The sequence below is a fragment of the Pleurodeles waltl genome, chromosome 7, assembly GCF_031143425.1.
Source record: "Pleurodeles waltl isolate 20211129_DDA chromosome 7, aPleWal1.hap1.20221129, whole genome shotgun sequence".
NCBI lineage: Eukaryota > Metazoa > Chordata > Amphibia > Caudata > Salamandridae > Pleurodeles > Pleurodeles waltl.
The window spans coordinates 843,111,889-843,136,315 of NC_090446.1; the positions used below are offsets into that span (position 1 = coordinate 843,111,889).

The 24,427-nt window shown below is 43.1% G+C and overlaps 1 protein-coding gene across 1 annotated transcript in view; it reads left to right on the forward strand.

The window, feature by feature from the left end:
- The window catches only part of NUDCD2 (NudC domain containing 2), a 105,248-nt gene extending 81,123 nt beyond the window's left edge, over positions 1-24,125 (forward strand). Inside the window, exon 4 of the mRNA XM_069199360.1 lies at positions 23,324-24,125. Within this exon, the coding sequence (XP_069055461.1) occupies positions 23,324-23,407 (84 nt within the window). The 3' untranslated portion in view covers positions 23,408-24,125. The remainder of the gene's footprint in view (positions 1-23,323) is intronic.
- Positions 24,126-24,427: the final 302 nt, after the last annotated feature.

The following is a 24,427-nucleotide window of genomic DNA, read 5'->3' on the forward strand; positions in this document are numbered from 1 at the left end:
GGTCCATTATTTATACCTGGTGCCGACCTTGACGTAGTAGAAGCTTCTAGAGTCCTCCCACTACAGAGGTGTCTGAAATTTACTGCCTCCCTGCCCTAGCCCCAGCTTGTCTCGGGCACAAAAGGCTAGTGCAAAACCCTTTGTGAGTATGCTGAAGCAGAGCCTTTGTGATGTGTAAGTATGGTAGATGACAGCTTCTCCTCCTCATCAAGTCAGAGATGTCCCATTTTGCCAACATCTATTCCCCCTTTGTCTCACTGTCTGGGAGTAATACACAAAGACTAACTGACAGCTACACCTAGTCATGTGACCCAGGATACAGGCAGGCAGCAAACGGTTAGAACAAGAAAATTTCAACTTTCTAAAAGTTGCCTTTCAGATATGTGACTTAAAATCTAACTTTACCATTAAGGAGAGTTTTAAGGTAGAATTAGTTAGAGACCAAACTCTACATTGAAGTCAGCAATTCCCACTCTGAAAATTGTTACAGCACCACTGGTCTGAAGGTGCTGAGGTGTGTCTCTAATTCCAGTTTTTAATTTTCTAAATTGGTGTAGGATTTTTTGTGTTGTGTTTTCACTTTTACTATTTGTGTGCTGCATAAATACTTTCCATACTGCCTTTAAGTTAAGCCTGGCTGCTTTTGTGCTTGTGTTTCACCCTGACGAGAGCTACGGTTGCTGCTTGAGCAAGGTTTCACCCCTCTCCGCCAGTAACCTAATTTTCTGCATACAAATGACAATGTGCACAAATCGGAATTCAGTGAGTATTTATCATCTGTGCAGCCCCAAGAATCTTGATTTGTTTTGATCCTATTAAAATCTTTGTTTCCATCACACTTCAGAGTTACACAAATTGCCTTATTTTTGCTGCCCTAATTGCTGACATACCCTGAAAGATGTGTAAATTTTATGGCAAGTATTTACATTTTGTTGTGTTACAAAAAACTACATCCTACAGCCTTTCCTTTAACAGTTCACTTTCAAAACTTCTGTCACTTTGCAGTCAGTAAAAAAAAGTAAACACCAATTATTGTGTTAAAAGAATGAGCAGCACTTTGTCAGGAGAGACATCAACAAAAGAAGATGGGTACTGGGAGAGACTAGCAGTCAAGTGTACAGTAGTCTTAGACTAAACAGTGAAAACTATATGAGTACACTGTTCGTTGTGAAGACTCCTCATTACTAAGTAGGAGAGGTGAAGCAGTCACCTGAGGCGTTAGCTTGTTAGGAGCAAGGGCCCTCACCCACCTTTAGCTGGAATACTTCATCATCTGGCCGGTTCCTCATCGGGCTGGCACTGCAGTGCCCTATGGGCCCAGCAAGGGGGCTCTTTGCTGAAGATCTTTTTGACGGGTGCCAAAGAATAAACTGGAAGATCAACATGTGCCTCAGTGTGTATTTTAGTGAAAGACTGGTAGGGGTGTGAGGTTAGAATTGGCTATAGGTCTTATATTGTAGTTTTACAGTGAACGTTGGTACCCATGTCAAGATTAAAAACAGGGTGGGGAAGTCACAAGAGATAATGCTCCGACCTCCTCCAGATGTGAGTCTGTGTATTGAATTTGCAACACTACAGAGCAACAATCAACATGTTTCACACCTAGTTAGTCTAAATGGATCAAATGGTGTTTCATCGGGACCAAAACAAAAAATTTAAGAAACCTAATCCTCACTAAAAGACAGTAATATCGCTCTCATGGTGAAGTTTTCCTACGAGTTAATGTTACTTTCACTATTGCCTGTATCCCCTTGTCAGGTGACCTGGAAAGCAAAACATAAAGTAGTAACAGAATATTAAATTACAATGGACTGACCCATGTACTTTCAAAGGAGGTGTCCACATGCACACACTTGGTGAATTGAATTGTTGTGAAAAAAATGCCAAACCCATGCCTTCATATCTATGAAACAATGCCAGGTGTATGATGTTGCAAGTTGAATGATGCCAAACACACAGTGCAGATGTCTTACCCTCCTAGAGTGGGGAAAGGGCGTCTTGGGAAATCATGGACCAAACAGCTCCTGCAAATCTGGCAATGCGGTATTAGCAGAGAATTTATGTAAAAATTATCATAAAAGAATAAATAGAGCCAAGACATCATTATAAGACAAAGTCGGGACTCCAAATGGAATGGAGATGGCTGAAGACAGGGTACATGCTCTTAAGGTTCATGTGGCACATGTTCCCATCTGGAACTACTGCAACAGCGGGAAATGCCTGTACGCATTGATAATTAGCACCACACTATTATTAGGCGTTGTATATAGAAAAAAAAATGCTCCTACCCGGCGATACTTGTCATGAAGGGTTATCCTGCAAAAACGTGCGTGACCCAAGTTACTGCACAGTTATGAGGAGAGACTGAACGTAACCCTTCTTGATGACCCCCTTAGAAAATGAAAAACTCCCGCCCAGGGCTGCTGCTTGTATGCAAATAAAATGGTCCACGAAAGCCGCCTTTCATACAGGTGCTATGAAATCCTACTTACTTGTTTGTATGGGAGGCTGAGATCTTGAGACCTGGTTCAGGAGGCGGCGTCTTAGGAGGCTAATATTGGCAATTTTATTTAAAGAGACATGCCAGTCCTCGCATCTAATGTTAAACCGATTGGTTCTGTGACAATGTAAAAAGTTGGTGTTGTCAATTATGTTTAGAGAGCCATGCCGATCCTCGGATTGCATAGTAATCAAGGGGCTATGTAAAACATTAACAGTTGTAACAACAGTGGGCATGATGCATCACCATTGCAGTGGAAAAAAACGGGATTAAATCTATCCACAGAGGAAAAAAAAATATGCACACAGCCATATGCATAGAGACATTCAAATAGATAAATGCCCGCTGCATGGGAAACAAAATTTCTAAAGAAGGTTCCTTGTTCAGGGGTACGGAGCTATATATTTAAGCAACCCCAAGGGAATCATAAGATAAGAGACAACCCAAGAGTCACAATCAATGTTTCCTCTAATTTTTTTCCACTGTGTATGGCAGTGTAAGGTCTCTGTGTGCTGCAGCCAAGAATATGTGCGCCAAGAAATTGACCATTCACGCGAGCGCAGTGCATAACTACCAAGATCATTGGCATTTGCCTCTCCATAGCTTTGTTTTACCACTAAAGCAAAAAATGCAGGGCATTAGAAGTTAAAAAGAAGAAAATAGTATCTCATTCACATCAGGAGCAGCGGAGGGGCACAGATTAAGTTGAATCAATCAGTGCTTGGTACCTGCTCCACCCAGAGGAACGAAAATGATGCTTGGCTTCCAGTGACGAATTACAAGATTGTAGAGAAGAGTGCCACGCAAGCCAGCAAATAGTAAGTAACAGGCAGGCTCCAAGCCCTTTACTGTACACAACAGAGCCTCCCAAGCAAGACGCAGGCGCTAGCACATGCACTCACAGCAAGCAACAGAAAGGTGACAAGAACAGCCTTCCACTGTGCTTCTTCATGTGGCGGAGGGTTTTAGTAATATTTGAAATGTTTGAGCTATAAACAATGTATTTTGGTTGCAGATTTTTAGCTATGTGGCAAATCTATAACTATACAAAAATGCTGCGTCCATACAATTGCATAATTTTAGTTGCCCTGAATACAGTGCATCTTACAAACTGAAGTCACAGTGGGGGCTCAACAAACAGACAAAATTAAGGTGTAGTTTGCTTAGTCCCAGGATCGTTAATGTGGACAGTGACTTTAGCCCATCAATAACCCTGGGTATTCCGCACAATAACCAGCTACCTAATCCGTGACTTGCAGTACAGAGGACAGCATTTGGCACTTATCCTTCTTGTGGTCTCCAGTTTTGCCGCATGTTATCCGGCTAGGCATTCTGATTATCCAAATCAGTCAATTAGAAGGATAGTATATAAAAACAAATAACCCAGTTCAGAAAGCACTGTAGTTATAGAAGCGCAACCTTCTCTAAGAAAATATCAAAAAATATAATAGCCAAAAGCATCTTTCCATCCCAGACTGTAAGATCCTTATGTTTATTGCCCTTTGTTTATAGTCTTTAAATTGTACGGTCCAAGCCTTGAGGGTGCACAAGTTATTACAAGCAGAAGGGTTAAAACACAACCAGGGAAATAAAGCATGAGTGAGATTGTAAGAATGGAGCTACATCATCCCCTTCTCCTTATGGCGACTTTTTCAGATTGGGATAGCAAAAGTGAAAAAAAAAAAAAAAAGTGGGGAGACTAACCAAGTGGGGCAGTATACAAGTGACATCATGGCGAATGGCATCACAGCTTGTTGTTTCCGGTGCTGAAAGGGGTTTTATCACACGTTTGTGTTAGCACTGCACTAAGCAAGCGCCAATACATAAGATTAAGGGCATCTAAGCCAATAATACATTATGTTTTTTAATGTGCTATTGTGGACTCGAAATTCAAATAAGATACATAATACTGAGAAATAATCTGTTGCAAAGTAAAATGACTGTGCCATTGTTCACTTAAAGGATTAAAAGGTTGAAGGCCAGATGTAATATTGTATTAGTTGCCAACATTGGTCACAAATTATACATCAACTGTTTGCGACCAGTATCTGAATTTGTAAACCAACCCACATACTATTAGGTTAAATTGCAAAAACACAATTTGCACAGCAGAAGAGCTGCCTAATGAATACTAAAAGTAAATGTCTCAATTCGTCAGCCTCAGGGACAGCTGGCCCCCATCCTGATGTCTGCACTTTCAAATGCATTCCCATCAAGAATATGGCACTGATTTCAAGAGAAACGTTTTACTTATTCACTTATTTTTGAGGGCTGATGCTTATTTTTCTTACTTGAGTATTTACTGCGAGTAAAAGACACATATGGGTAAGATGGAGGAAGAGAAAAACAAAAAAGTGTCACCATGGGAGAAAACCGAAAGCTGCAAGAGTGAGCTGAAGGGCCAGAGACTGGCTTGAAATGGATTGAAGAGGCCCTAGATGGCTTCAGTATTATGCTGCCTTAGTATTCCATGTTTGCAATTTTAATTGCAGCAGCCACCTGTTTAAGAAGAGGGCTTTGGGCACCAGCAAGTTTTTTTTTATTTACAAATTACGCACTGAAGAGAACACAATGCCCTCAGTGACAAAATAAACATTTTATCTAGCAAGCGATCACCCCAGTTAGCCAGCCTGCTGATAAGCATGACTTATTGCCCTGAATGCAGCCCAGTGCCCTCCAGCCAGACAAAGCTAATTATACTCTGTGAACTGCTGTAACTCCTGAAAAAGCAAAACCTTATTCAGGGGGATTTCTTCTCTGGATGCTGCTTGTCCTGTGCTGCTGCAAAGGCAAGCAGTGAAAAGTGTGCGCTTGTTAAACGTGTGTGCATGGTGGGAAAAGACACTGTGCGCGCCCACCTTAAAGGGAACATTGGTCACACTATCTCTCCTCAAATACAATCTGAGAAGTAGTGAATGCCATGTGGTTGCAAGATAACAAACTAAGAGCCAGTACAGCAAAAAAGGAAGATTAAAGCTCTTGGAGGGACAGCAGATATGGACAAGCACCCTACCAGTTGAAAAATTCTGTCTAGAGTATATCATCATTCAGCCCTGTGATGTGGGTCTGTAACTTGTAGACCCACCTCTATTCCTTCTCAAAGATTTTTTTGGCAGTATTATGTGAATCTGTAATGGTTTCAAGGACAACCAATCGAAGGTTGTCTGGAGTAGTGGTAAATCTATGAAATGCGAGCTCTGTTTTGTAGCATCCCTTTGGTATCTGATGCTCATTGATCCGGGTCTCAATTTGTCTGGTGATCATGCCTATGTATCCCAGGCCAGTGATCTGGTATATACAGTTCTTGGTTTTACAGTTGTTATGTTTATGAAGATTCCAAGTCTCTGCTTGTCTTGGATAAGGGTGTAAATGTGGTTACACAAGTCAGTCTAGACTGTTCAGGTTTGAAGGTAAGTTGCCAGCAAAGCTTCCCTGTGGTTGTTTTGTGCTTTTTTTTTACATGCCATGTTGATAATATGCAGTGGGTAATGGTGATTCATCAATTTCCGTGTAAGATCCCTCGCCTGTATATCAAATGTATGCAGTTCACTGCAATTATGTCTGAGTTGTAAAACCTGAGCATAAGGTAGATTGGTCCTCAGAGCCGTGGGGTGGTGGCTCTCAAAAAGAAGTAAACTGATTAGATCAGTCTTCATGTTAAAAGTAGTATTCTGTAATCTCCCTTCATGTATGGAGATTGATAAATCCAAAAATTAGATTGCTTTGTCTAAGAATGAGGTGCTAAACTTCAGATACTGGTCAAGTCCATTGATCCATGCTATGAAGTCTGGGATATCACCGGTGTTACCTTTCAAGATAATAAGGATATCGCTGATATACCAACGTCATACTTTGATACTCTGGAAAAAAAAGGATTGCTTTGATCCAGAATATACTTGATCTTCAAATTGAAAAAATTCTCCTTCAGGGCTCGTGTGACACACTCTATAATGAAGTGCACTGGAGTTGGTGAATCCCAAACTTCTGCCTGCAGCATGTCACCTACAACTGCCAGGGTAACATCTTGTGGTACGTTGGTGTGCAGGGCTTCTACATCAAGACGACTGATCAAGGCTCACAATGTCTTTTGTATCCTTCAAGAAGGTGGAAGTCCGTTGCACAATAGGTTGTAGGAAATGATCACACAACTTGGACAATCGATTGCCAGGTGAAGGGTTTATCTCCTTGTGAATCTTGGGAAGGCAGTAGAAATATTTAATCCGTGCTTGCTGTTTGTATAGGAAGTCCGCCTTCTTCTGGGTAATCCAGCCAGACCGTTCATCCTCTTCAATCATCGTCCAAGTTGGAGAGGTTGAAAAATGGTTGTGTTGGTTAAATCTTACTTATATCATTCAGGACAGCCTTTTCAAAAGCCAGTATTTTGCATGGTATATTGAAGAGAGGAGTAAAGGTGGGTGAATTCCTCAGTCCAGAGTCTTCTGTAGCCTCAGGTGAAGGTTTATCTTGAAAGAAAGATCGTAATCGAATCTTCCTGAAAAACTGAGACAGTTCACAGTTAGCCTAAAAGGTTCCTCCCTCTGAGTAGGTACAAAGCCCAAACCCTTGTTAAGGGCTTGTTGTTTAATGATTGTGAGGGGTTTAGTGGACAGATTAAATATCGGTTTGTCTTCAGTAGTAATCTGCTGCAGCTCCTTGGCACCACTTGGGGTTCCTCTTTCCACCATTGTACCCTTTGTTTCTGCCACTTCTTCTTCCACCGACCTATTGCTAAAAAAAAAAAAAAAGAATTGTATGGCATTGGGGATCGGGTTGATGCAATGGGTGGTTGTTGGAAAGGAAAAAGGTGCATATGTAGTGTTGGCCCAGATTGTTTCTTCAGTCATCCTCACTGCTCCATCCATACGATGCTGAGCTGCTACTGCAATTCCTTTGTTTCTTCCTGGAGCCCACGGACTGATCTGATGATCTAGACTTGGCCTCATCTAGGTAGTCATTCTTAGTGTAGATGTCTTTTTGCAACTTGAAAATCTTCTGTTGGGTGATCTACTCTTTGATTTAATTCATCTTTGCATTAATTTCGGAAAGGCGTGTTTTAAATAAAAATAACTGTACTGTTGTTTACAATGTACTTTTTCCTGTGTTAATGTGAATGGTAATGGCCTCGGCTAGACTTTTGGATCTAATAATAATTAGCAGGAGTCCGTCTCTTGTGCATTTCCATGCGATGTGAGCCCAGTCCTTCCTGAACGCTATATCATTAAGAAAAATACATGGGATGTTGGTCACAAGGAGTACATTGGGGCTATATTGGCTCTTAAATATTCTGTCATTATTGAGCTGTGAAGTACTATCTTGATGAGTTATTTTTTCAGAGAGGATAGCTTGTCCCAGTCTTCCATGAGACTGCTGTATGGCATCATAACTTAGACTCTGAAGGTCAGACAGGATGGACGGAGTCAAAAGAGAGGGCTCCATAGGGTGTCCTTGAAAAAAGTCCCACAGCTGAGCCGCTCCACTGTCAATCAGGAAGAGAAAAGGGAGGACTGGGAGATTCTAGGGGTCCAGCGTACAGTCTCCCAAGACTAAACAACAAAAAATATGTGAGTACACTGTTCCATGAGAAAGACTCCTCAAACAATACCAAGTAGGCAAAGAGAAACCTTCACATGAGGCATTGGCTTGTTGGGAGCAAGAGCCCTCAGTCACCTTTCTGTGGCATGCTTCATCATCAGGCCTGCTCCTTGTCGGGCTGACGCTGCAATGCCCAGTGGGCCCCGCAAGCTCTCGCTTCTAACAAGCAAACACCTCAGATTACTGATTCTCCCCTCCTACTTGGTACTGAGGAGTCTTCACCAAAGAATAGTGTACCTGTAAGTTTTCGATTGTCAGAAGACACAGCATGACATTTGACCTTGGTCTTTGAAGCACAGCAAATGTGGCAAGGTAAATACAAAGTGTAAAGGCTCCTTTATTGCTCTTTCCTGAACCACCAGTGGGTTGCGACACACAGTTTGGGAATCGCTGGATATGGGTTATAACAACTGCTCTATTTGCCCCCCGTAGCTTGTCTGTTGATCCTCCTTCTCCTCTCAAAAACACCTCTTTTCCCTCTGACCTTCCACACAGTTTATTAGAACCTCTCCTTCACCTCATCGCTTGTACCACTCCCTCCTGTGAGTTGCACCAACCAGCTCATGTGAATCCGTAGTCACTGTTTGTATAATCCAACCCACTTCCTCCTAATTCCCTGCTCCTTCTAGTCATTCAGTTGAAACTATTTTGCTCCTCACAGTTTTTTTCTAACCAACACCTCTTTTTCCCTTCACTCCAAGGTACTCTTTAGGGGTTGCACCCCTTTCTTCCTTAGAGTACTTAGCAGGTTTCACTGTTGATGCAATTCAAATCAGTACCTTTTACAGGTTGCTCCTTAATTGCGGCAGGTTAAGTCTATATACCATCTACCATGTTTGGATGCATAATACTAATTCCTGTAGATTGTTACCTGCTGCTCCTGAGTGAACGTCTTAAAGCTTACACCAATACTGGTTGTATAGTCTTATTGCAATGGGTTGTTCCCAAGCAGCTCCTGTATAGAGTTTTACCAGGGGTAGTTGTAAAATGTCCATTCCTCGAGAATGACCAAAGTTGTGCTATGAGATTACAAAACATAAGCTATTGTTATGCACCATGACTCTATCGGTGTGCCTGTACCACTTCACAAGAGGCTTCATTCTCTTTATGGATCTGATTCTTACCCTGTGTCAGAGTAGGGTTCCCTTCAGGGTATTGATGATTATGATGGAGAAGAGAATGCCTTGCTCCCTCCTTTCTCTGATGATGTCCTATATACCTATATTTACCAAACACCAGTGAGCTTGATAACCTTCCTTAAGACACCGCTTGACTCGCCACATGGGCCACCAATGGAACAAAATGCCTTGTATACAGTGGTGAGTTGGACGACAGGCCAAGTACTAGAACTATAACTGGCCTCTGTTGAGACTAAGAAAAATGTTTTGACAGAGATCCTGCACCCTGGAATGGCATTGTATGAGCGCTTGTTCCCAGTTAATGATGCCCTCTGAATGCTACATTTTTGAAACCATGTTCATGCCTGCCTGTGAACATTCAGGGAGCCATAGGTCATAATCTGGCACCTGGTGAACCAGATTTACTCACAACGCACCCCAGTGCAGAGAGTCTTATTCTTCAGGCCTCAGCCAGTTAGATGTATTGTAACCCATTTTTGACCAACCATTCTGACAGATAATCCTTTGCTTTTGGCAAACATCTGTTTTACTTTTCCATTTTGACATTGCAGTCTGTCTGTTAGGTCGATACACTCTTGTCCCTTTGGCGCTTGGTCAGCAAAATCTTGCCAGCAGTCGTAGAGGATCTTAGGATGTCTCGGGCTCACACAATTTATGATGGGTAAGACACAGACAAATATATTATCCACATTAATCTAGATACCCCAGATTGCATTGACAGAGCAGTTGGTACCAGTGCTGTCCTTCATAGACACACTTGGATGAGGTACACTAGGTTGTCAGCTGATTTACAAATTTCACTAATGGACATGCCTTTTTTTCGTCAAGAAGGTAAACTCCACTTTGGAATGCTTTAAGAACAGAGCTTCAGCATATTCATTAAGGCTGTTAACACCTGATAAACAATTTTCACAACCGTTCTGGAAATTTTGGGGCTATTCCAAAGGGCTGGTTTATAGGCAGAAACAGCCTTGCCAGACAGTGAAGCAGCAGACACTCCAATCCTTTTAGGGCTGCATACACAAATCCAACAGGCAACGTGTAGGCCAGTAATGGGGGCCCCAGTTTTCCATCTTCTCTTCTCCTGCTACATTGGCCTACAAATCACTTTTGTTTTGCCCTCAGCAGCACATGCTCAACCCATGTGCTGCAGGGAGAGTGTATGTAAGTTTCATTACTTCGCCCAGGATGAAGATACATCATATTTGACAGATGGGTCTTTCAAATTGTTTAACAGGCTACAGCCTGCTTTTTCTCCCCTCCTCACCAAACATTACTTTCACACCATAAATTTCAGCCGAGCATCTATCCATCCAGCTACATGGGTGTTGTAAAAGACCATCTTTTGGTTGGTGTACCTCAGATTTCTGCATCTACTGTTTTTGCTGGCTGTAGAACTCTGTGCGGTGAACCCCTGACAAACATAGGTGAAGTGCCTGCCTGTGGTCCAACTTTCAACATGAAATTGCATCACCCCTGATTGGCATATTTAACTTGTGTATACTTCTCTGGTATATGGTACCACAGTGTACCCACGGCCTATATGTGAAATGTCACAAGTGGACTGTAGCACTCATTGTGCCATCCTCTCTAGTGGCAAAGTAAACATGTCTGCATGCTTGCCAGTAGCATCATGGCTGTGCATGTTTAAACTGCAAATTCATACTGTCAACATAACCCATTTTGACCAACCTAAGCCCTCCTTTTAGTCACTCCTAAGTTGATCTTAAATGCCCAAGTGGGGCATGTAAAGGTTTATTGTTAAACATGTCCTTGCAGTGAAAAAGCCCTCAGTCATTTCACTGTAGAAGGGGTAGCTGTTCCACAAAAACGAATTGGGATATAGTATTAAGTTTAATATTGACTGTCTCCACTCGGGAACAGCTAGTGTTCATAGTTGAAATTTTTTAAATATTTGTTACAAGCCAAATCAATTCATAAAATCCAATGTCTAATGCCTATTTTTGAATAAGTACTTTTGGAAAAGTTGCTTGTTGCCTGCCTAAAGTCTCTAGAAGCCTGTTTGCATGCAGTACTAACTGTCACCAAAAAGCTGAATGGCTTCTCTGATGAGGTGTGAATTTCCTCCCAAAACTGAGACAAAAGCCTTGGGGTGGAGAGGTGTTCTGCATCTCTGGAAGGATGGACATCTGGGCTGTGCACAATACCTAGGCCTGTCCTTTTCTATTGTCCACTTGGACAGTCCGCTATCGTCCCCAGTGGGAGAGGCGCTACCTCCAGAATTGGTTTTGAGTGACCACAGAGGAGGGGTTACCTATTTCCCTAGCCACACCTCTAGGGTGGGCACTGGAGCCCTGCACAGTGAAAGAAAGTTGCTCTGTGTTTGAGCAGAGAGAATCACTAGTATATTGATTACAGTAAAACACACAGAATGTGCTGCAAAAGTGTGTGCGGTAACCTATGGGAACTTTTTTACCCAAATTCGTTAGAGAGTGGCCATGTGTTTCCCCTGCCCACAAGCTGGCACTGGGCATAGATGTGGCCTCCTCAGTACTCTTCTTGGATCTGGACCTGGGGAAGAACAGAAGAGGACTGGACCTTTTGTCTGTGATCTAAGAGCCTTGAAGATTCATCCTACACTCATTCTCGTACCCAGTGCAAAGACTTGAGTCCAAAGGTCATAAGGCTGACCTACTCTTTGGGCTGCAGGGACAGAGCAAGTTTTAAGTAGATCAGTTCCAAGTAAACCATGTCCTCGACTCTACTGCTGGCCTCTGCTGGAGTGAATTTTGACCCCTCAAATTACTCTATCGCCCTGCCGTCTGTCAAATGATGAAATGTCTGCTGACCCAGTAGACGTTTCATGCATTGACAAGAACTGCTGTTGAGTAGATGAGCGGACATACAGCTGAACTGAGTTTGACCACAATGGAGACAAAATAGTCTCCTCTGCCATCAAACTGTGGTCCGTCCAAATTCCTATCAGGCAGACTGACCAGGCTTGTTGGGGCGAGAACTCCGTTTTGACGGAGTTCCTCCCTGCTAAGATATAATTCAGCCCTAAGTCTGCTGGTAAAACTCTCCACCAAAACAAACTGGGTCCTTGTACTCAATACACTTCATTGCAGTCAACATTAAACCTACCCTTTCCCTGATCAAGCCAACCAGATGATGCAGCTTAAATCTTTTTGGTGCTATTTTGAATCTTAAAAGTCTTGTTCTACTTGCTGGATTTTGGTCGTTTTTTTGTGAATTTATTAAAATGTACTATTTTTTTCCTAAACTGGTGTGGGATTTTTCTTGTGTTGTGCCGTTATTACTGTTTAAGTTCTGCATAAATACTTTACACATGGCCTCTTTGCTATAGCTTCTGGAGGTTTGAACTCATGTTAATTTAGTGTCTTTAGTGGTTCACCTGGGCAAAGATTGTGGTTATTTGAGGTAGGGTCTCACCTCCCTCAACTAACACCCTAATTCATTACAAGTTATGCTTGTTCATCAAGGGTGCTTTGAGAGTGACCGGACTCTGAGAAAGATGAGAGTTGTTACTCTTTTATTCCCTTATCCAGAAAAAGGATGGTGGTCTCAGGACTATCCTGGACTTCCCGCCCCAGAACACCTTCTTGTGAAAGGACACATTAAAATGCTGACACTGGCTCCAATTATACGTGCTTTGAGCCAGGGAGACTGGATGGTGTCCTTGGACTTGAAGGACACATATTTTCATATACCTGTCCTGTATTCCCACTGTCATTACCTGCAATTCAAGGTGGGTGGTGCGACAGGAATGTTTTCACCTTACTGTGCTTCCCTTCGACTTCACCAGCACCCTATGGTTGTTCACAAAAGTGATGGCTTTGGTCACTGCCAATTTTCGGAGGGCTGAATTTCCTGTATTCCCTTAGCTCTATGACTGGTGCTGAAGGCGGCTAGTCACAGTCAGTTGTGGACCACCTCCGGAATTTTTTTAACATTGTTGGTTTTGCCATAAATGAGCCAACCTCCTGCCAGAGATTTCCATTTGTTCAGGTGATCCTTGACACAGTGGTGAGCAGAGCTTTTCCTCCACAGTGTTGAGCCCTTGTCATTTGGGCTATGATGCTGATGTATCGAGCTCGATCCTTGTTCCAGGACCTTCTTGCTTTCCTATATTTGTGTATCCTCTTTGTCAACCACGGCAGGTTTTGTCATTCACAGCAGGTGGCTCACCTATGTGAGCCCAACGGTGGAACCTCAAATCCCAGTGGGTCCAGCATCAAGGCCATCTTTCCAACACCATCTAGTTCCTGACGGACACAGCTCTAGATCTGCAGTGTTGGCTGTGCAATCACACCTTGTGTTGCAGCAGGCCACTCTCTTTTCCCCACCCATGTCTGACAGTGGTGACATTCTCATCACTACTGGGTTGGGTGGGGTCACTTGGAAGAGATGGAAAATCCGAGGACTGTGGTCTCCAGTGGAGGACTGGTTTCACAGCAGCCTGGAGCTACGGGCCATTCTTCTGGCATTGAGAGCCTTCTTGTCACCCAAAGAGTCTGGTACAATTTCTCACATACAATACCACCACCATGCAGTACTGAAACATGCAGGGCCGAGTGGGGTCATGGGTCATGTGCCTGGAGGCTTTGCCTCTCTGGAGGTAGCTGGAATGTCAGAGTACCTATCTGATCAACATCCAACTGGCAGGGTCCCTGAATACCAGAGTGAACAAACTAAGCAGACGTTGTCTGACATATCACAAGTGGTGTCTGAAGCCATAGTGGCTTTGGTTGTCTTCCACCAGTAGAGGGAACCCTGGCTAGATATTTTGCCATGGACATGAATGTGCAGAGTCTGCAATTTTGTGCATTGAAGTTTTCACTAGAACATATGTTAGGAGATGCATTCTGGCTGGAATGGGACAAGGGACTCCTGTTTGCCTTCCTGACTCTACCTCTCCTGCCCATAGTTTTGAATATCAATAACGACCAATCTCAGGTCATACTGGTGGCCAGAGAGTGTGGTAACCAAAGCTCCAGAGCTAGAAGATCTGTTCACTGATCAGAGTAGCACCTCAGGAGGACCTTTGCCCCAGTTGATGGGCAAACTCCTCCATCTAAATCTGCCCAATTTATGCCTCCATGCATGGAGATTGAGCTGCAGCAGTTGACTGCTTCAGGTCTGCCACCTTACGCTTCCATGCATGGAGATTGGCAGCAGTCAACTACTGCATCTCGGTCTGCTAACTGAGGTGTCAAATCTGTGATGGCACAAGTTCTTAACCTGGTGTTGTGCTCAGGACACCAACCCCTTACAGGCAAAGCTGTTGCATATTCTTTTTGTTTTATCCTTAGCCCAGCAAGGCCTTGCTGTGGTCACTACAAAATATTATTATTTATCTTCCCTTTCTGTGATTGTTAAACTCATTGTTATTACTTAAACTTGTTGCACAAGTGAACTGCAGAACCTGTCAGTGCAACCACCATACACCATAATTTTTCCAGACACATTGGTGCTGAGGACTAGTGCAGCCTTTGTTCCTGCAGTGTTGGCAGTCCATCACTTTACCAGCGTTCTTTGTTGCCCCTCATGCCTCAAAAAAGGAAGAGAGGCTCCATTGGTTAGATCCCAAAAGGGCTTTAGGCTTTGACAATGATCATACCAGTGACCATTTTCCTGTGGGGCTCTTTGGAGCAAGAAAGGGAAAATGTGCAGAAGAGGATCATATCAATGTGGCTAGCCCTCTGCTTCTAGACTTGATATGGCTACAAAGTAGCGCCTAGAAGGTCTTGCAGGCCATTCCACTAGGTCCAAGGCTGCTACCACTGGGTTGTGGAGTGGGGTGCCCATCTATGAAGCCTGCCAGGCACCAATGTGGGTGTCGGTGCATAGGTTCACAAAGCACTTCTGCCTTGACAACCAAGTCCAGTTGGCTGCATAGTTCCACAAGACATTTTGGTCTCTATTCCCTCCACAGACCCTTCACCTTGGAGAGTTTCTGCTTTGGTATCTATTCTAAGATGAGGATTCTGCAGTTAGAAGTATCTATCAGAAAAACAAGTTACCTTCACTAGCTCCCTTTCTGGTGGATACTCCCGTAGATTCCTCAGTGCCCTCCCACCTCCCCGTTCTGTGGAGTGACCTATTTTTACCATCTAAAAAGGTTCGGCGCCAGTGATTGTTCACGCTCAGAGTCTGAGGTCCCAGAAAGGCAAAAAAACGAAACTGACTTCAGCACACAGGGGAGGCACATATATGTGACCCTGTGTCGTCAGTCGTGCATCGATGGACAAGAATTTGCAGGTGTTGCAGAAGCTATATGTGCATTGACTATTATGCTTGTGGTATTTTCCAACCATGTGCAGGATTCGGCAGATGTTGAAAATGGCTTTGAGTATGCAGGATATGGCTGAGACGTGCAGAAAGTATTGTTGCGCTTCGCCGGTGGATACAGATTCACATTATGTCCTCACAGTGTTTATACTCCTGAACTTTTCACCTACAAATCAGTGCTATCAGGTGTGTTAATGCAATTTGTTCAGTGGAAGCAAATTAGTCCTATAGCATCTAGAATTCATTTTTGCTGACACATAAGGTCCCAGTACTAGAAACTCTGCTCGCAATGATATGGATTCAGGGGATCAGCTTAGAATGAACACTCCCCGTCAAAGCACCCATCTGAGTATGTACAGAAACCGTAATGCCTAGTGTTTGACAGCCACTCTCTCCTCAGGCCCCGAAACTGTTGTTCCTAGAGCTTTTCCCTGCAGTATACAGAATGTCTATTTTAGAGATCAACTCTTCATTGTTAGGTCGAGCGTAGTGTTCGACGTGTTGTATACTTTTAAGTATACTTATTCTGTGGGTTCAATCGATTTTATTTATTGGTTCCGGTGTCTTTAAAAAAAATCCTTGCTTGCTAGTGGTCAGTTCTGCTTCTTTGTCCTGCCTTTTTCTCTTTGGGAACAGCACCAACTACTGTATAATTACGCTATGTCCTGTTTATCTCTTTTGTTGGGGACTTTTTTCTTTAGTACTTGCCTGTTGGTCTTGCTGTGTGGGTGCGTGTTCAGTCCTTCCTCCCCGCCAGCTCCCTCTGCAAACATAAAACCAACAGTAGAGGGAGGCTTTTCCAGCCCCCCTCGTTTATCTTAGCTCTCACATTCGGCTCGGAATGGAGAGCTTTAATGTCCTTGTTGCCACTGATATATCTGTAAAAGACCAGCTGCCGTGCTCAGATCGGAGCTGCTTCAAGGGTGTGCCCTGCTGATTAGTGACTGAAAGCGTGATGTTTGTAGGAGTATGATCCCACAAGCCTGCATTTAAATACAGCGAAAATGCAACTTACAATTTTTTTACACAAACTAAATACACTAAAAAAACAGACACAGGCACTAAAAGGTATAGAAAACACTGCGAGGGCAGCTCTGGGCCCCACAAGTCCATAATTGGCATTGCCTCTTTAAGGGGTCCCTTGAACCCGCCCTTGCTCTCTATGTGTTGTCCTTCCTGTCCTCCCTGCATCAATAACTTCTCTTTCTGTCTGTCCCTTTTTGGCTTGTTTGTCAACTTTTTAAATGCTAGGTAGCATGGGAACGCTTTGCATGACCCTGTTACATGGATAATTGCACTTTTGCCAATACGTTGTGCGAGTGAACTTCTGTTTCCCAGGCATGCCAGTGCCACCAAATCTTTGTGTCTGCTGATAAACCCGTCTGTTCTTTGCAGGTTACATGTTTGGGATGAATTATGTAGAGCCCAGCCTCGTGCAGACCTCAATAAACGCCACTGTCACCCATTTCTGTTATCGTAATACAGCGAGTGTTTCTGCTTCCCCGAAGCATACATTAGAGGTCAAGGCATGTGCATGGAGGGGGCAGGGCAGCGACTGGGCTCTGTGTGGGGTGCTGGAGGGCACTACAGTTGTGTGCAGGTCCTTCTGTCAAAGGGTGTTGTTGAAATCCTAGGTGTGCATTTGGCCTGCCCAGATACAAAAGGCCCCTAATTCTTCCAGTCATGGACTTCAGCGCCCTGTAAGTGGCTGCGAGCGTGTGTCCCCATTTCAACGTCTCTGTTTCTGCTTGTGTGTCTCATTTGCTTTACACAGTGTGTGGTTGTGTGTGTCCAGAGTGTGTAGCTTTGCTTCATGCATGTCTGTTTCCCCGTGTGAGTCTTTGCTTTGCATCTGCTTGTCTGTTTTCCCTTGCATGTGTTTCCTGGTTCGGGCGCATGTGTGTTTGTGTGTGTCCTATGCGTGTTTGTAGCATTGCTTTACGTGCACGTGCATGTGTCTTTACTTCACTTGTGTGTCTTTTTCCCTGTGTGTCTTTGCTTCTCATGTACTTGCGTGTATCTTTTCCCTGCATGTTTGTATCTTTGCTTGGTGTATGTATAAGGGTGCGTTTCCCCGTGTATCTTGTTTATGTTATGTGTGCCTGAGCTAGCACTGGAATCACACAAACATTCAGGAAGATCACAGCTGCTACAGCAGAGAACAAAGTTCCAATCAGATCTTCCAGTCATCTTTTTTGTATTAGTTGGAGGATAAGCCGACCCCCCCAGGAGCCCGAGAGCTGGGCAGCGCTACAGAGCATGCTCCGAACTGATGCAGTCTATTTGTAATTTTTTTTATCAGAAATCGTCATCAAAAACGGCCGCTGCGTACAGCATCCAAATTTTTCTCGTTTTTTTTTATTTTTTATTTTTTTTATTTGAAACCAATTTATGGCGTCTTTTCGAGTGGCTCTCCTTCAAAAAAAAAAAAAACTCAGGCTTTGGAGTGATTAGGTAGGTCCATGGGGACAGGCACTAATTAGTTAGGAGACAGTCAGGTGTCAGAATACAGTATTTTTTGTTCCTGGGAAAAAGACAGAAAAATGAGGGGAAAAAGAAACCAGTAACTCCCTCGAAGCAGTACAACTCTGCTGTGGAACTTAACACACCACATCAGATTCTGTTATCTAGTAAAAGAATAATCAAAATAGAATTAGAGTGGAAGAAATAAAAGACTGCAGAGTGTGTCTGTTTTTTTTTTTTTTTTAATACATAGGCACCATCCAGACTTGTCCGCTTTGAAATTAGTTGTATGGTCTGAGGAAGGGGCGGGGCTTTGAAAGGATGGGGGCGGAGGTTTGAGCCCACCACCAGCTTGCCAAACATGGAATGGGTACGGCCACCAAAAGACGCTATGGGGCCTTTACCCCAAGATCACCTTCCCACTCTTGCTAAAAACAAATTATAAAGGCTACTGTCTATGTCTATGGGAGGTTTTACACTGCCTGACAGATGTCAGCTGTGTTGAGCCTGAACACAATTAGCTGGAAACCTGCTATCTGCATAGGTTTCCAGCTCACTGTGTGTACTCTGTGTGTTATTGGTCCTTCACCAGGAGACCATGTGAAGAGAGCCAGTATTGTGCAACATATGGTGGCTGTGTGAGTTGACGGGTCTGAAAATGGCTGACTTTGTACAAGGGCTGTAACAACATTCCTGTGGCTCAATCACACGCCACCATGTCTGTGATTGCTTTCACATAAAGCGATCATTTTTAGGTTGAGCGCACAAGTGCTTTGACCTGTTGTAAGTATTGTGGGCTTTTAACCATGCCCATCTCATGCCTATCACTTTCATTCGTTCCTGGGCTTGCCTTACAAAAATCACTTGATGACTTGTTTGTCCCGCCTTGAGGCTGTTTTTGTCACGCCTTGCAGACTGACCCTGTTACATGGATTATTGCACGATTGCTGATATACTTCAGCGTGAGCAAAATACTTTCCTTTGTCTCTTCCCTTCATGCTGCATGGCGGCTGTTGAAAATGGCCTTTCGGCAGGGTCACCCCCTAACTTTTTGCCTTCCTCCTTCTCTTTTTCTGACCTCATTTTTGCTGGCTTTAGGACTCTGCACACTTTACCATTGCTAATCAGTGCTAAAGTGCATATGCTCTCTCCTTAAAATATGGTGACATTGGCTCATACCAAATTGGCTTATTTAATTTACTCGTAAGTCCCTAGTCAAGTGCAGTACATGTGCCCAGTGCCTGTAATTTAAATGCTATTAGTTGGCTGCAGCACTGATTGTGCCACCCACATTAGTAGTCCCTTAACCATGCTTCAGGTCTGCCTCTGCAGTGCCTGTTTGTGCAGTTTCACTGCCACCTCGACTTGGCATTTAAAAGTAATTGCCAAGCCTTAAACTCCCCTTTTTCTAAATACAAATCACCCCTAAGGTAGGCCCTAAGTAGCCCATAGGGCAGGGGGCTATGTAGATAAAGGGCAGGACATGAACATGTGTGTTCTATATGTTCTGGTAGTGTAAAACTCCTAAATTTTATTTTACACTGCTGGGAGGCCTGCACCTTTCATAGGATAGCATTAAGGCTACCCTCATTTACTGTTTGAGTGGTAGATCCTGATCGGAAAGGAGTAGCCAGGTCATATTCAGTATGGCCAGAATGGTGATACAAAATCCTGCTTAACCGTGAAGTCTTATTTTATATTACTATTTTAGAAATGCTACTTTTAGAAAGTGTGCATTTTTCTACACTTAAATCCTTCTGTGCCTTCCAATCCACGTCTGGATAGGTTTAGTTGACAGCTCCCTTGTGCATTTACTCAGACAACCCCAAACACAGGATGCTCAGTCACACTTGCATACATCTGCATATTGAATGGGTCTTCCTGGGCTGGGAGGGTGGAGGGCCTGACATGTCAAAGGACAGTAGCCTGCTCTCACACAAAGGACTGCCACACCTCCTACTGGGTCCCTGGCGGACAGGATGGAACTGAAGTCTCCCCCACTTCAAAGGCACATTTGGGTATTTAAGCAATGTCTCTGACCCTACCAACTCAGACACTTCTGAGGTAGACACTCTACTTCATCAAGACACTTCCTGGAGAAGAACCTGCAACCTGCCAAGCTGTACACCAAACATTTAGTACTTTGAAAGAAATTGCTATGACAGCAGGACTGGCGCTCTAAATCTGGAGGGCGGAGTACCCTCATAATTGCAGAGGAAAATCAGGCCTTGTATCTAAATGGAATCGGGAACCTTTAAGGCCCATTGAAATTACTAGATATGTTTGTTAGCACCTTCATGCCTGTATGCACAACTCTTCATTGTTTTTCCCACTTAACCTCGTGCTACCTTAAAGAGTTTTCAACTCAGTAAATGGCAGATCGAGAGCCAAAAATAACACAAGTATTGAGAGTCAATGATTTTTAGTTTTGTGTGTATTCAAAAGCTTTTCTAAACATGGCTTATTCGTAAAGCTAGGCACAAAGTTTCAAGAAGAGTTTATGGTGCCTCTTATGCTTCACTATATTAAAACATAAACATTTTACAGACAACAAACCTTGTCAGCTACAGGGCGTTCCTGTTTGTGGAGGGAGCAGCCAGAGATACACCTTAAGCAGAGCTTTGGAGAATAACTGAAATATTGGCATGCAGGCCTTTGGCTTCAAGTGTTGGACGCGATTGTTTTGAACACAAGAATTTCTGCCTATTGTTAACCTTTTTTTAAAGGATCAATAATTGACTGCCTTTAGCATGCTTTGAAAGTTAGTATAACACATGTATTTTGCAGGCAAAGGGACCGTTGAGGCATAGGAAATTGGAATGCACCATGTTTACATACTAGCAAAAATATGTGCACCATTTGAGAAAGTGGCTATAAAAGACTGAAGTGAATTTATACCTTGGCCTCTTCTCATTTCCAACTTTGGCTATCATGTCCCTTGGTGTCAAGACCTGTCAGGTGAGAGTTTAGCCAGCTGGTACAGTACAATTTAAGAGGTAGCCTTTCCCTGGTGATATGCATTCCCTTGTCTATTCCATAGTTTTTCTGTGAAACAGCGTGGATTGGACCCTGATTCTCCAGCACTTCTTGATTTTGTATGAAGGCCAAGAGTAAATTGTTCATGTTTGCACTTTGTGTTATGTTATTGTTGCAAGATCCACATGAAAACACCTGGCTTGCATGCAAAGTAAATGTGTGCTGACACAGGGTTCCATGATTAGGAAGAAGAGTAACGAAAAGGGTACACGGCCGATAATTGTACACGGTCACAAGCATCTTTTCTACCACTAAGATCATAAACAACCTTTTTGTGGTCTATCCCACTTGGAAGTTATTTTGACTAGTTGTGTGCGAGTAACCCTGATGCATGCCAAAGCAAAACGTCTCAGGGCTTTCTTTTCCTTGGTGCTGGACAACCTATTTCAGACGTTTCCAGTTGTCACTGTCCGAAGAAGCTGTGTCCTCTAAAATCACAAATCAGATAAAAGCAACAGATTATGGATCATAGCGTTGTTAAGTAAAAGCACAAATGTACTATTAATAAAGCACACCTTTTTCCTTATAACTGAGTAAATTTATTACATGTGATGCCGTTGTTACTTGCAGTTCACAGTATGAAATATACAAATTCCAATCCTGTAGAAGAAAAACAAAGGCTTATTAATATAGTTGCATGCAGGTGTATTGCTAATATTGATAATGATTTAAAAAGGGCTTATTAGCTGAATAGGCTGCTTTAGCACAGTCAAGCTGCAGTTCAAAGGAAAGAGACAAGATGACATTTGCTTTTAAAGTGCTGAATATACACAGCAAAATATTGCTTAGTAGAAACTTCTGACAGAGTTCCAGTGTTTTGTTGCATTTGTTTTTTTTTAAAAAGCCTGCCAACACATCTATATTTTCTGAACACAAAAAAAGGAAATTCAACAACATATTTTCATAACAGCAAAAAGTAATAAATGTAATGAACGCCCAGGGGCGACCAATAAATAGTATTGTGCCTAGTCGGCAGTTAAAATGTTGTGCTAGCAAATGAAGTTTATCAGAGAAAACACACTAGCTAAATACAATTTTGCATCTGTAGTTTACCAAATGAACTGTTTGATCCTATCATCAAACTCTAATGCAGTCGCAAATGAGACAATGTAATCAACCTCAGATTCTGTGACCGGGTCTGAAAACCCATCCACACAATAGTAATCCATGGTGTGAAAAACCATGAAAGCCGATAACTGAATTTTAGGGTCTATACCCCAGTAGTATGAGCTAGTGAGTGTGTCCTGAGATAATCTGCCCTTGGCAGGAGTGCTGTAGTATCATTGTGCCTTACATAAAGACCCACTTATCCACTGGAATTGATCCCTCCGAGTAGTAAGAGGGAAAAAGCCTCTCCCCAATAACTCCCCATATTTCTCTGTAGCATGTTCATCAAATAAAGCAACTCCCTCTGATTTGGTTGTACGTATTCCATCCGATTGCTGAAGCTCCTATTGCTGCAAAAAAATGTGGCCGAGCTTACTAGACAGTGCATGTGTTGTCTGTTGCAAGGCATATAATGGGCTTACCAAGAATGTACAGGGCTTGGAGCCCGCCCAATGCTTGCTATTGGTGTCGCTCTCATTTATCTGCTTCTTATTCATGTCACAGCTTCTCAATCTAGTGTAGTCCCTGTAGTGGAGCATTGCCTGTTTTGAATCTCCTATGTTTGGCTGGCGTGTATGCTTCCTCTGCGTGCTTTTCAAACACTTCATTTTTCTTTTGGGTTAAGTGCTCCATGAGAGTGCATGTGTGTTGCAGTTATCTCCATCATACGTCTCTCCCCCTGCACTTTGGGTTACTGTCAGTTACTGCTGTACTTCTTCCTGTCCTCTCCATGACGCGCGCACTTATATACAGCCCCCGCAACACGGCTTCGTTCTCACCCACGTGCTTCACCCCACTGCTCTCCCACCGTGTTGCTTCCTTATACCCTTCTCTCTTGCCTGTTACTTCTCCTCCCCACCCTGTCCTGTGTTGATTTCTTTCAACCATGCTTTCTGTTCTCGCCAGTTGATTCTCCTCCTCACTCTCTGTTTCTTTTATCACCCCGCCATGTTGCTTAACCCCTGCACCCATGCACTTCATGTTGCTCCCCTCACCCGTGCTTCACATAAAAAGCTTTTGTGCTACATTTTAAAATATTATTTAAAGATACAAATCAGTATACAAAAACAAAAGCGAGCATGCTGTACAGAAAAGGCTTAACACGATTGGAAAGACAATCTGTCCCTGAAGCAAGACATATTGCCTTTTCCAGTTTTTGTTGTGATTAGTTGACTTAACAGATTTTCTGTCTCTTTTTGTTTCTCGGTTTTAGACGCCAGGCTTTGACTTCAGTGGTGCCGATATTTCAGGAAATTACGGCCAAGGGGGACCTGACTTTTCTGGCCTAGAAAAATAGACCGAGAGCCTCGAACTATTCACTGCCAAACAAAGGAAACAGATTCGACTTTATTACAAACTATGGTTGATCATCTCATTGTTTTTCCATCAGTGCTTGAAGTGATTCCAGGATGCTAGCGTTTAATCTGTGAAGATAAACATTAAAATACTTTTCGGATGCGTTTTTATAACTCTACGGCTCTAAACCAAGTTTGTTTTGAAATGTTGAAAGTGTGCACCCCCTCATTCGGATCTGGAAGAAAAGTATGCGGAGGTTGTCAATGATCATCAGCTTCAGCTCCTTCCTTCCTCCCCTCCCTCCCCCCAATCCACGGAGCTGGCTTAATTCCCATACTGTCCGCAGGACCTTGAATTTTTCTGGACAGTTGCGCTCCTGTTCTTCTAACATCAAAGGAAGATTAAATTTTCCATCCAGACTCATTTCTTTACTCGACTGTTCTGCCTCAACACTCTTCCAAGCACCCACCACACTTCCTATATCTAAAGTCTACATATGGTGTTCAGTATACCATCTAGTCTAAGCTTTATATCCAGGCTACCGGTAATAGAACCAGACATGTACATTGAGATGTTTCACCAATAGCAATTACGCGCTGTTTTAAAATGCAATGTAATTTCGATTTTGGATCTGCAGAGGATGGTGCTGTGCCTGAGCTTGAATTTTAGTCAGGTGACAAAAATAAAATGTATCATTAAAGGAACTTTAAGAAATATCACCAATTTTGTTTTACGTTTTCAAAATTTACTGGGTTGTGATCTAGACAGGGATGTGCCATCATGTTAAAGACCTTGCATTCTTTTAAACTGTCTTGTAGAGACAGAGCTCCCATTCCCACGCAATGCCCCTCCCTATAAATAGACTTAGTATTGCACATGCTTGAGGACACTGGGCAGTGGTTCTGCTTCCTGCACCATAGGAAATACCCAGGATCTGGCTTCTGGCCTACGGCCGGTACAATTGCTTGTGTGGTGCATTTGAGTTTAGAATAAGAGTTCTGTTTCTACAGGTTAAACACAA